The sequence below is a fragment of the Astatotilapia calliptera genome, chromosome 5 (assembly GCF_964374335.1).
Source record: "Astatotilapia calliptera chromosome 5, fAstCal68.1, whole genome shotgun sequence".
In the NCBI taxonomy this organism is placed as follows: Eukaryota; Metazoa; Chordata; class Actinopteri; order Cichliformes; family Cichlidae; genus Astatotilapia; species Astatotilapia calliptera.
Genome location: NC_137426.1, coordinates 25213839 through 25227991, shown reverse-complemented (window position 1 = coordinate 25227991; position 14153 = coordinate 25213839). Strand labels below are relative to the sequence as shown.

The following is a 14153-nucleotide window of genomic DNA, read 5'->3' as shown; positions in this document are numbered from 1 at the left end:
CAAGTACTGTATGCGTATTTAAAAAATAAAGCGGGAGCAAACCTGAGTTCGGTACCTTACTCACATTTCTATTACCAGTATTCGTCATCATCAACAACACACAAGCATACAAATGTGCGTATTTAAAAATAAAGCAGGAGCAAAACAAAGTTTGGTACTCACATTTTTATCATCAATCAAACCCATCGAAGTCCTCATCCTCTGTGTCTGAATTGAACAGCTGCGCTAAATCTCCATCAAACATGCCAGGTTCACTTTCTTCACTGTCAGAGTCACTTTCCGTGCCGTGCGGCTCCTCGGAAATGATGCCGGCTTTTGCGAAAGCTCGAACAACAGTGCCATCAGACATGTTAGCCCAAGCATCTACAATCCATTGGCAAATTGTGGCATAACTTGCCCGGCGCTGCCTTCCACTCTTGGTGAAACTGTGGTCTACATCGGTCATCCATCGCTTCCAGGCCGCTCGCAGCCTTACTTTGAACGGGCGGTTCACACCGATGTCCAGCGGTTGGAGTTCCTTTGTCAGGCCTCCCGGAATGACAGCAAGCTCACAGTTCATTTGTTTCACTAGTTTTTTCACATCGGCTGTGAGATGGGCACGCATAGAGTCACAGATTAAGAGCGATGGTGATGCGTGGAAAAAACCACCTGGTCTCCTTTCATACACCTCCCTCAGCCACTCTTTCATCATTTCCTCATCCATCCAGCCCTTTTCATTTGCCTTAATGATGATTCCTGCTGGAAACTTCTCTTTAGGCAAAGTCTTTCGCTTAAAAATCACCATAGGCGGCAGTTTCTGTCCATTAGCATGGCAGCCAAGCACAACAGTAAAAGAAGACTTTTCATACCCCGTTGTGCGTATCGCTACCGTGCTGGTCCCCTTCTTCTCCACAGTGTGACTCACCGGGATGTCAAAAGTGAGCGGGACCTCGTCCATGTTTGTGATGTGGCTGGGCTGGATGTTTTTGTCGCCGATGTGTTTGCTGCAGTAGGAGCGGAAGATGGCCAGCTTTTCCTTATAATCCGCTGGAAGTTGCTGCGCTACCGTAGTCCTGGTCCGGATGGAAAAATGGCACCGTTTCATAAAACGAAAGCACCAAGACGGACCTCCTTGGAAATGTTCAATGTTCATCTCTTCAGCTAGTGAAACTGCTTTTAGCCGAATGGTGACCATCGAAACGCTTCTCCCGCTCGTTCTTTGCTCGATGATCCACCGCTCGAGTCTTTCCTCCAACTCGGGCCACCTCGCCTTATGTCCGCGGAAACTCAGCTGCGTTTTCTTGACCTGCCGGAGCTTGTTTTCTAGCTTCCTCCAATTGCGAACCATCGATTCGTTAATCTTAAATTCTCTCGCCGCTGCTCGATTTCCATGTTCCTCCGCATAGCTGATGGCCTTCAGTTTAAACTGTGCTTCGTAAGCGTGTCTCTTCGCCATTTTCAGGGTTGTTAAAACAACGATGTCCTGCATAACGCACATACCAGTTCTTTTATACAGGTATGTGCGATAAAGTCAACGCACACACTTCACCCTGTAGCGTTCTCATGGTGTTCTCTACTACGTCCTCATTACAACACACAGGGTGCACTGTGCTACAGGGCACGCCGTACTTTTTGAAGAAAATCTAAGACTTTTAAGTGCGCCTTATGGTCGTGAAAATACGGTATTTGTTGGACTAAGATGCTCTTAAATCTGGGAGTAATCTGAGTCCTAAACTCTGTATGTTTCAGGTCAAACGAACACTGCAGCATCACTGAGAGTTAAAAACTGTCTAAATTCTTTCATCTTTAATAAAACGATCAGCATTGCTTCTTTACCAGGTGAAACTATGAAGTTTAACTTCCAGGCATCCATGAAAACAAAATTTATTACATTTAACGGAGTTCGAAGTTAGCAGGAAGCTAGCGGAAGTTAGCTCGCTAGTTTCGCTAGTTACCTAAGCATGATATTGCATGTTCTGACTGAGATTTCTGGAAAAATTCTAACGTACAGCTCCACTATCACTTCCAACATAAATGAAGACAGGAAACTAAACAGCAGTGACGTTTGTAGGGTTACTGAAGTTGGGCTAGCTGGTATATAATGATGTGCTACCTGATCGCTAGCGACACAGCTATGTTAGCATAACATAAACAGTGAAGCTGGAGGACGAACACTAACACTTTTCCACTTATAAAAGTTAACCTTAAAGTTCCTGATAGTTAGAGACAAATGCAATCGCATGGCAGGATGCTGTAAACGGACAAAACTTCAGTCAGGAGAACAACTGAGATAATCCATCCACAATACGAGGTTAGTCATTAATATACTGCAGCAACATGGGAATACAGCAGCTGCCAGAGAATTCAACATTAATGAATCAATGGTACAGAAGTGGAGGAAGCAAGAAGAATGAGTTTAATAAAGTTTGATTTATCTGACTGCTTTGTTTCGCTTAATGTGCCTTATAATCCCGTGCACCTTATGGTCCGAAAAATACGCACTGCACACTGCAGTTTAATGTTGCAAAGCACCTCTTTTTAACTTCAGTGGATATTATACATGTTTATGCTCAGGATGTGTCAGCCCATTTCTACTGGAAATGTCTTTTGGTTAAAGCAAGGAATTTGCATTTGCACTGTTACATTTTTATAAAGCTTTAATGTACATAAAAACCAGCTTCTTGTATAAGTGAAAATAAATGGAAGGTTGTCTTTTTGCGCTAGTAATGTTGTGGAGTTGTATTTTGTCTCGCATCAATTATATCGTCAGTTATATCGTTATCGCAAATTTTCAAATATATATCGTGATAAATATTTTTGGCCATATCGCCCTGCTCTATGTGTGACGTCTTCTTTTGCACATGCAGATCACTTTGAGGGTTCACACTAGAGCGCGTTTGCTGTCACATTTTATATGTAGTGTGAACAAGAAGAAAAAAAATTGGATTTGATCAAAAAATTGGAATTGAGCATTAAGACCTGCAGATCTCTAGGAACTCTCAGGTTGCTGATGTGTTGTCAATCTAATAAGTTGTAATCATTGATTTCTGTTTTTGTTTACTTATTTTATTGAGTGTCTGATTTAGGGGGGAAATGGTTGTAGTTCCAGGCTTGGCTATTTAGCATCAGAAAATAAAAGGAAAAAATAAACCCCAATAAAATAAACATTTAGACAATTGTCTACTTTTGGTGCACGTTTACTGAAAGGTGTGTGTGGGACCTTGGGAAGTTAGGAATAGCATTTTGGATTCTCAGCAAAGTTATTTTAGATTTAAGAAGCCAAAACTTACTTTTGTGTTTGAAGTTTCTGAGCCTTTTTTAAATGTGTGGCTCTCACTTGTCCCTTCTTCAATCTGGCAATCTGCTTCTGACTCATCTGAGGTACAGTCTCCATCTTCAGCTGCTTCATCAGTTGAGCTATTAGCTGAAGCCTCAAGTCTGGTACCTGCCACATGAATCTGGTTTGTGTCAGTGATGTCTTCTTCTTCCTCTTCTTTTGATCCGTTTTCAAAACAGTCTGATGTAAAATCGTTGTTGGCTTCACCCAGCCCCAGATGTTGCTCCAAACTTATGTCACACTCAATATGCTCTTCTTTAACACAGACTGGTGTAATGAAGTTGTCAGCTTCAGTCAGCACTTGTCGCTGATCCCAACTTAAGTCATATTCTATTTTCCCTGCTTTAGCTATCGTAGTGAGGCCCTCTGATATTTCAAGGTCCACCCCGGTGTTAGGCTCTGAGGGCTGTTCTCCAGCGTAGTTATTAACATCTGTCATAGGAAATAGAAAAAAACCCCCATTACTGAATACATTACATAGTAATCATATATGTTTTGCTTTAGTTTGAGTCATGGTACTTGCCCCTTAACCTGAGATTCTTTTAACATGTCAACGTGGACATGTCAGTGAACACATAAGACATGGAAACAGTTTATCTCAACTATCCTTAGACTCTTACCATGTTGGGGGGGGGGGGGGGGGGGGGGGGGGATCAATAGTCACCATGCAGAACAGCTGTTATTGAGTTATTCACAATCACCAGCCACTCAGTTAGGTACACCTGATCAAAAGCTCTTCAACACAAGAGTGTCGGTATGCAGAAGAGTGTCTGTAAGCGCACAAGACATCAAACCCTGAAGCAGCTGGACTAAAGCAGCAGAAGACCACACTAGATGCAACTCTAATCAGTCAATAATAGGAAACTGAGGCTAGCCAACTGTGGACAACAGAAGACTGGAAAAAATTATTTTTCTGTTCCAACATCCAAATACAAATCATGCTTTGTACTAGGGCTGCCACGGTTAGTCAACTAGTCATTTCAGAGACATCAGTTCCCCACCAGCTCGATAGCTGGAGGGGGGGTTCAAGGCTCACTAGAGCCGGTGAGAAAACCGGACATCCGGCAAATCGTTTTCAACCCACCGCCATCTTTCGCTACTCAGGTTAAACATGATATATAAGTCACTTAGATAACTTAAAAATGTTATTGTTTGGCTTTTTTCAGTATTTTATTTGTTCCTCTTCCTACTTTGTATCAATGATTCAGGCTGCTGGTTGTGGTGTAACCGTGTGGGGATGTAACGGTTTCATGGCGCAGTTTTAGAAATCTTAGTACTAAAACACAAATGATCTCAAACTAGTTTCTTGAACATCACAATTGCTTTACTCCACTCAAACGGCCTTTTAAGTCACTACATCTCAGTCGAGCAGAGCAGTTTTGAGATGCGGTGGAAGGGGGAACGTGGATGTGCAGCAGACAAACAACAGCACCTGTGTGATGCTATCGTATTTTTGTGGATCAATATCTCCAGCACTTGACTGAATCCGTGCCATGAAGAATTAAAGCAGTTCTGTTAAGGTTAAATGGGGTCCTACCTGGTACTGGTCATTTTGTATGTGTTAGACTGATGGGTTACTACCTATGAAACATGTCCGCAGTAGTTTAGTGGTAAAGGCCAATCGAGGTAAAGTTAATTAACAGCTTTATAACGTGAGGGGGCCCTTTAGTATTAGTCTTAACTAACTAACTAAAGCATTAAATTACGCACCCATCACACACACGTCCTACAGTATTTACATACGGTGTCGCATTAAGCTTGCAATGCTTTAATTTAACAATTCCTCTTCAAGTGTAGCTAATACAGGTCAGTCAACTGGAAACGCAAGGATCCAAAAGCAACAAACCTATCCTGTGTAACTTTATCTCGGGGTTGAGGACCATGTGCAGAATGTCCCGCAGGCGCTTGTTTTCCTCACAGCACTCCACGACGATGCTTTCAACTTCACCAAACACCTCCATGGCCACGGCGGTGAGGCGTTCAGTCAAAAAGCTCCGAAAGCCCTGGAGTCTAACGCTCGACATTTTGGACTATTATTATCTACACAACGCCTGAGTTCATCCGCGTGAACACGCTCAAACAAAAGAAAACAAACGGAATTTCACAAAGGCGACTTCCTGTAGGAAAAGTCTTCTTCGGTGGATTTCGTGGGTTACATTAGCGCCCTCTTCTGATAGCGCGCAATCTACAAGGAGAAGTACAGATTATAAAGACTAAAGAGGAAATAAAATTTTGAGATTACGGTCGAAATTTTAAGATTAAAGTCGAAATAATATTTTGAAAAAAAGTTGCCATTTTGAGATTACAGTCGAAATGTTATTTTAAGCAATTTTAAGATTGAAGTCAAAATAATAATTTGAGAAAAAAAGTTGAAATGTTTCGGTTTTTGACAATGTCAATGACAATGACACGCCTTGTGGAACTAGGTGTTCTTCAATGGGCTAAATGTTCTAAAGGGTTTTCCTTATATAAAGCTCAGTGCATTCCTTCTTTTTAAGAGTGTTGCCAGATTGTTGATTTTGTCACTCCAAAAAATGTATGCTTTGTCTGTGATCAGTTTATTTTGGCCCTAATGATGACATCCCATTACTTACATCAACATATCTGTAGACGACATACTGACAGTTCCAGTGAAAAGATCGAAATGCAAGTCCAGCATTTGGAATCGACCCCTGAGCTTTTATCTGTTATGTTTCTCACTAAATAATGAAGCCTCGCTTTTATGAAACTGTTTGTCAGTATTGATCGATTAGTTTAGGGCCTTCGAGTTTCCATGCATATTTTCCAAAGCAGAGAATTTGTTAAAATGTAGGAGACCTTTAAAGCAGGCCTGCTTTTATCCCTTCACACTACTGACCAAAGATGGCGCCAATCCACAACGTCGTTCCCTTAAATAAATAACTTTGAATGAGTAGAAGAAGAAAAAGAAGCAGCAAGGGGCAGGCAGCTGGTGACAGCCGAAGTGTACCGTTCCCCCACCCTCCTCAGCACTCTGTTAACTGGATCAAACGGAGAAATTGCCGGACAGCTCGATGGAAATACAATAGTAACGTTTGCTGATAGTCGGCGATTACATTTTATAACTTTGAGCGGATAGGACTAGCGTTTGTAGGCGAGTCCAAGTAGTGTTATCGTTGCTGCTTGTGGCAAACTGAGTTAACACTGTTGCTTCGAGCTTTTAGCATAGGTAACGTTACCGTTAGCTGTCTAGCAAGCAAAAGCTAAATAACTTCAGTGTTTACGGTCCCATCGGATTGCCAGCTTCGACAGTCTGCCAGGTTATCGCCAAAGCCGTCAGGTTGTCGGCTACTCGGTAAAGATGGGTGACATAAACCCATCGACATCCCATGCATTTCAGTCGGAGGTGAGTGTTTTATATAATTGTTTGACAGTGAGTAGTTTGCAGTCACGGCTAGCGACGTTAGCAAATGTCAACTTATTTGAGGTTGTCACTGTGACTAGCAGCTGCTGATTAGTTAGCGTTAGCTTGCTGCTGCTAATGTTGACATATAATATTAGCCAGTGGAAAAATTTGACAAGTTATACACACCAAACATTCCCGCGGTATTAGAACAAGCTGTCAGCTTTCTATAAATAAAACTTTACATGTCGCATGAAAATGAGTCATTAATGCCACTTTAAACGGTACTTCACGAAACCTGCGAGTTAGCCTTACTGTATGCTTCATGGAGAATAAAACATTCCATCATCATTACGGAGCATGCTAACATTAAAGCTAGCTGACTAACCATCATATTCACGCCATCTGGATTTTTCGCAGTGTAACAGCTGGCGGACAATGATGCTTTTGTTGCACTTTGTTATTCCTTGATAGTCTGTAATATGTATTACCGCGCGGCTTCGTTGTTTTGTCCGTTAATTGAACTATAGTGACACTAGCTGGTTAGCAGTAGCTAGTGAGTTATTTGCGGTCTACCGCTAGCCGACCAAGCTAACATTAGCTGTCGTTTTTAGTTGGGTTTGTCGGTGGGGGTTGGCAGGAAGGTTCACTTTCATGTCTATAGATAAATATGTGTGTGCGTGGGCGTAGTGAATCAAACTTTTGCCTGTGTTAGTCGCCGTTTCTCCCACCGTGTACAATAGAGGATGTGTGGCGCGATCACTCGTCGTTCATATCAACGCCATATCTGGCAGTGCAGGTTTATTGCAGCTAATGCTTCAGTAACATGATTGTGTTTCAGGGTTTCAGTCCGCCGTACAGGAGGAGGAGGACAGTGGAGGATTTTAACAAGTTTTGCACTTTTGTTCTGGCATATGCCGGTTACATCCCATACCCTCAAGAGGTAAGAAAACCAGGCGGTCGGTGGCTGTGCACTCTTCTTCACATCAGCATCTGTCTAGTTGGGCTATAACGGTGTCTCTTAAATGTTTTAATCAGGAGCATCGCCTGTGTTATACATAGTTGCATTATATTTCCGCATGTAAACAAACAACCATACAAAGTAGGAAAATATTTAGTCTTGACCAGCAGAAGTGAAATCTACACAGAATCAAAATGTTTGTAAAAATGATAAATAATCAAGACCCAAAGCCTGTCACTGAGGTTATCTGAGTGTGTGTGTGTGTGTGGGGGGGGGGGGGGGGGACTGTTTTAATCATGAGCTTTATTCTAAAACCGGAGCTACTCTTTGACAAAATTATTTGGATCAGTTACAGATGATCTTGCATATCCACTGTGGATTAACTTCAAGTAATCTAAACCTGTGGTCTATTTGTCAGTTATAATATGACTTAATGCAACTGCTGCCACTCATTATTGTTTTTTTATTATTATTATCTTCTTGAATTTTATTCACTCGCTAAATCGGACATGAGACTTTATTGTCTTCTGCTAATCTTGGGGACCAAAAAGGAGATGGCCAGACAGGGAGATTACTTTAACAGATTCTTTTGGCTTTATAGTTTCTCTGCCTGTGTTTATTTTAGTTTTACACATACTCAACTAAGAACTTTATCTTCTTTTTTTCTTTTTGCACTTACATGGACTCTTGGCTTAATACATGGGTCTCTTTTGCCCTTGTCGGGTTTTTTTATATATATATCTTCTTTTTTTTTTATTCTCTCACACATACAGCCATCTATGATGTTACTATGTACTAGGTTAACTGAATCGGTTGTATGGAAAGTAGCCTTGTTCATGCTGGTCATTCATTCACATTTATATGCATTTAACTTGTTGAAAACATTCATTTTAGTCTAATTACAGTTTGTTTGTTTTTTGTTTTTTAACACATGCTCCTCCACTGTCTAGAACATGGAAGCCATGTCCTGTTATCAAAGGATGTAGAGCTGCATCCTTTGATAACAGTGTATCTTTTGTTACGCAATGGGGGGGGGTTGTTGTTGTTGTTGTTTGGTTTTTTTATTCAGACTAGATAAGAAGCACCAGGTGGTAGAGATGTTCCTGTAAAGTGACACACACCCTTGATAGCATCAAATGTTCTGTTATTCTCCACTGCTGCAACTAAAGTAGAGCATTGTTTTTAGTGCTATTTTCTGTAAAACCAAAATAAAATGTGACATCCCTCTCTCTGGTTTATGTGAAGTTTCTTTTATCATAACTAACGTTGGATGACTTAGTTTCCTTTTCTTCACCATCAACAGATGACTTGTTCGCTTTCCTTTCAGGGATTTATTTTTATGGTCATGTGATTGCAAATGTATTAATTTTTTACCTGTTAGTAGCCTACTTCATCTCCTTATGTTAGTGAATTAACCCCTGCACTTCCATTTATTATTTTAGGACTCTCCACTGCGCAGTAGCTCAAGCCCCCCGAACAGTACAGGCAGCACAGCCGACAGTGATGGCTGGACCCCAGGACCAGCATCTTCCTGCCCCCAACGCCCCCTGAAGGGCCCCCAGGATAGGAGCAGGAAGCATCCACAGCCAGGATCCATTCTGTCCAGCCACGCCAAGAAAGATGTAAGACGGATTTACAGTGGGGCAAAAAAGTATTTAGTCAGCCACCGATTGTGCAACTTCCCCCACTTAAAATGATGACAGAGGTCAGTAATTTGCACCAGAGGTACACTTCAACTGTGAGAGACAGAATGTGAAAAAAAAAATCCATGAATCCACATGGTAGGATTTGTAAAGAATTTATTCGTAAATTAGGGTGGAAAATAAGTATTTGGTCACCTCAAACAAGGAAAATCTCTGGCTCTCACAGACCTGTAACGTCTTCTGTAAGAAGCTTTTCTGTCCCCCACTCGTTACCTGTATGAATGGCACCTGTTTGAACTCATCATCTGTATAAAAGACACCTGTCCACAGCCTCAAACAGTCAGACTCCAAACTCCGCCATGGCCAAGACCAAAGAGCTTTCGAAGGACACCAGGAAAAGTATTGTAGACCTGCACCAGACTGGGAAGAGTGAATCTACAATAGGCAAGCAGCTTGGTGTGAAAAAATCAACTGTGGGAGCAATCATCAGAAAATGGAAGACATACAAGACCACTGATAATCTCCCTCGATCTGGGGCTCCACGCAAGATCTCATCCCGTGGGGTCAAAATGATCATGAGAACGGTGAGCAAAGATCCCAGAACCACACGGGGGGACCTGGTGAATGACCTGCAGAGAGCTGGGACCAAAGTAACAAAGGTCACCATCAGTAACACACTACAACGGCAGGGAATCAAATCCCGCAGTGCCAGACGTGTTCCGCTGCTGAAGCCAGTGCATGTCCAGGCCCGTCTGAAGTTTGCCAGAGAGCACATGGATGATACAGCAGAGGATTGGGAGAATGTCATGTGGTCAGATGAAACCAAAGTAGAACTTTTTGGTATAAACTCAACTCGTCGTGTTTGGAGGAAGAAGAATACTGAGTTGCATCCCAAGAACACCATACCTACTGTGAAGCATGGGGGTGGAAACATCATGCTATGGGGCTGTTTTTCTGCCAAGGGGACAGGACGACTGATCCGTGTTAAGGACAGAATGAATGGGGCCATGTATCGTGAGATTTTGAGCCAAAACCACCTTCCATCAGTGAGAACTTTGAAGATGAAACGAGGCTGGGTCTTCCAACATGACAATGATCCAAAACACACCGCCCGGGCAACAAAGGAGTGGCTCCGTAAGAAGCATTTGAAAGTCCTGGAGTGGCCTAGCCAGTCTCCAGACCTCAACCCCATAGAAAATCTGTGGCGGGAGTTGAAAGTCCGTGTTGCTCGGCGACAGCCCCAAAACATCCCTGCTCTCGAGAAGATCTGCATGGAGGAATGGGCCAAAATACCAGCTACTGTGTGTGCAAACCTGGTAAAGACCTATAGTAAACGTTTGACCTCTGTTATTGCCAACAAAGGTTATGTTACAAAGTATTGAGTTGTATTTTTGTTATTGACCAAATACTTATTTTCCACCCTGATTTACGAATAAATTCTTTACAAATCCTACCATGTGGATTCATGGATTTTTTTTTCACATTCTGTCTCTCACAGTTGAAGCGTACCTCTGGTGCAAATTACTGACCTCTGTCATCATTTTAGGTGGGGGAACTTGCACAATCGGTGGCTGACTAAATACTTTTTTTGCCCCACTGTATGTCACATCATCAACCTTATATAATCTGACCAGGTAAAAGTTTTGTTATAATTTTCAAATGGATATTAAATTTTCTCCTCTGCAGCACACAATCACTACCCTGCATCCAGATGATCGCAGGAAAGCTGACAAGCTGAAGAAGAAGAAGAGGAGGAAGGAGAGGGAGCATCAGTCTGTTGAAGAACGTGGGGCTCACTTAGCAGTCCCAGAGCTGCAGTGCCCGCTTTCCTTTGGCGGCCGAACAATCAAAGAAGAGCCAGAAGATGACATCAGCATTCCCCTCCACCCCCAGTGCGTGCCTAGCCCGTCCCCTTGCAAAGAGGAACCCAAGGAAGAGCGTCGATACTGGGACGGACGAGACCTTGAGGAAGGGGTGGTAAAGATACAGAAGGTGGAGGGCTTTTCAGGAAACAGAACGGTGTTCCGCCAGGGAAAGCAGGTGGTGTTCCGAGACGAAGATGGCTCAGGGGAGGATGAGGATATAATGGTAGACTCTGGTAAGAGATTTTGGGGTCAGAAATGCTTAAATGTTTTTAAAAAACTGATGAATGAATAAAGTGGAAGCTCAGTGTATTCTGTCTCCTTTCTTTTCAGATGATGACTCGTGGGACCTGGTGACATGTTTCTGCATGAAGCCTTTCGCGGGACGCGCCATGATCGAATGTAACAAGTGCAACACCTGGATCCACCTGTCATGCGCTAAGATCCGCAAGAGTCACGTGCCAGAGACATACGTGTGCCAAAGCTGCCGAGAGACACACGGACCTCCAGACACTCGACGTTCCCACCGCTCGCGTGTAGGCCCACGCAAACACATGCTGGACTGACCCCAGGCCACATCCTGAACTCTGACCCGTACCGCTCCTACTTTAACCCTCTACTGGACTGGCCCCTCCTCCTCAGATTCAGGTCTTGCACCCTTCAGTCTCTCTCCTTCAAGGTTCAACCATGAACCCATATTTTCTACAAACATTTTAGTGGACCTATCCCGAGCCCTTATCCCATTTGAGAACAATTTGAGTGCTATTTTAGATTTACTAAGGTTTGTTTCTGCTTCCTACAGACTCTGCGCGTAAGGCAATCACTGAATGGATGTCTGTCTGTAGATGACATTAGCATAGCAACAAACCGCTACTTTTGGGGCTTGGTGTCTCGTGAACACTGGAAGCATTTTGAACTGCCATATTGAGAGAATTCTCACAACTGCCACCCACTATGGTGCATGCTGGGATTTGTGGGAAAAATGGTTTGCACTTTAAAAAAAAAAAAAAAAATCCACCTAACCTTTCTTTCAGAGACGGGTGTGTCTTTCTGATCTGGTTAAACTGGATTTAATTTCTCTATGATGCCTCTATTGATGTTACATAATTAACCATTTAAAACAGGAAAACAAGTTGAGGCTGGTGTCAATTGCTTCAGATGGTGCTATAGTATTAAGCTGAGGTATAATCGAATAGAACAAAGATGTAGGATAAGAGGCTAGAGTCTGCATCTGCATCATCAGTTTGTTGTTCTGCTTTTCTTGTTTAAGACATTTTCAAGAATATCATTGAGGCCATTAGCTCATACAGCTGAACCAAGATCTTGTCTTCCAGACACTGGTATTCCTCTGAATCAACACGTTACTCAGCCATACACAGAAGCTTTCACACTTTGTTTCTCAACGTGTTTAAACAGTGTTCTTCGCTGACCACATTTGTTCCTAATAAAGAAATTGTTATATAACAGTTTAGAAAAAAAGAAAAATTGGGCAAATGACAAAAGTCAGGTTTTCAGTATATCCTGTTATATCTGGTCAGTATGATTTTAGTTAACCACTTGATGCGCTTGACTAAGTTTTCAGAGACAAATATATTTATAGAAGGGAACCACAGTCCTGTTTGCAGTACTGACAGGTGAAAAAAAGGTATCTGTAACTGGAATGGTGTCAGACCAGAAATCTTCAGTTTTCAATGAAGATTTCCTGTTGAAATTATGCACGCAAGCGTTTAAATAAGGGTGTTGGCGATGCATCTGCTGCTATGAGTTGTCTGAACCAATCTCCATGTTTTTTTTGTTTTTGGGGGGGGGGGAGGGGGTTTCAAGTCTTTTGCAAAGCATCAAGTAGGGATGCACTGATGTGTCAGCAACACACCGGTACTGGCCCATGTTGGCCCTGTTGAGTTGTTTTTACACTTTTAACTCTGCACAACGTTGTGAGAATCGGGGCTGTTGTCTACACTTGCCGTCTGACATGTAGCATACAGATTTTTTTTTTCTTCTTCCCCTGTTATAACGATTCATTTGTCATCCTGGCCCAAAGTGAGTAATGCTTAATAATAATAATAATAATAATAATAAACATAAAAAAAATGGAAGTCAGATTTTTATTCTGTATTGATTCTGAATTTTCAAATCAGTGCACCCCTAGTACCATGGTAGTGGTGGTTTGTCTCTGGAAGGTCAGAGCAGAAGGTCAGATCTCAGTGAGTAATCGCCTCCCGTTAACTTTTGCATTGCAGTATTCGGTTCTATGTGGAGTACCATTGATGGAAAACTTGCTCCCATTTGGATTAAAAGAACTTTAAGCTTTGTTATTCATGTGCCATCTGCTGTTGGGACTTGTGTGTTTCTGAATATATATATATATATATATATATATATATATATATATATATATATATATATATATATATATATATATATATATATATAAAAAAGCCATACTGTAGAGTGACAGATTTTAGACTCAGATTCTTGGATACTTGTCGGTGATGGGGTTTTATAATGCAGAATCAAAGAGTTGACCAGGGAACGACTAAAACAGACGAAGAATGTTTGTTTGGGGGGTTTTTTGTGTAAAGAACAAGAATTTCCAAGAGTTTGAACGATTAAACTCATCTGTGCACTCTCCTGGTATTTACAAATGTGGGTTAACTGGTTTGTACCCAGCAGTCGCCTAAGTTATGTTTTTAAGACATTTGAAGAACTAAAATCACTTTTGCTGTTTCTCAGGACATGCTTGTCTTGAAGAGAATCTGAAGACTCCTTCAGACACAAGCTCATAATTTTGAGTGTGTGTCTTAAAGACATTAGTGTAAATTAATGTTGGAGGGGGGGGGGGAGCTCATTGTGATACAGCTTGTTTAATCTGAACCTGGGTTGTTCTATCCTCTTACTGAGAAAGCGTTTGTTCTGTGGTGCACACTGTTTCTGTGAAACTATTGTAAACTACTGTAAATAAAGAGTTACCATTTTAACTTGATTTTTTTTCTTTTTAGCGGGGTGAGGT

General features: G+C 41.9%; 1 protein-coding gene across 1 annotated transcript; it reads left to right on the top strand.

Annotated features, from left to right (window-relative positions):
• The first annotated feature begins 6225 nt into the window (after positions 1-6225).
• phf13 (PHD finger protein 13) lies at positions 6226-14121 on the top strand. The gene is made up of 5 exons (XM_026168415.2): positions 6226-6680; positions 7519-7620; positions 9081-9260; positions 10968-11379; positions 11477-14121. The coding sequence occupies exons 1-5, from the start codon at positions 6636-6638 to the stop codon at positions 11707-11709; spliced, it is 972 nt and encodes a 323-aa protein (XP_026024200.1). The 5' UTR covers positions 6226-6635; the 3' UTR covers positions 11710-14121.
• The last annotated feature ends 32 nt before the right edge of the window (positions 14122-14153 follow it).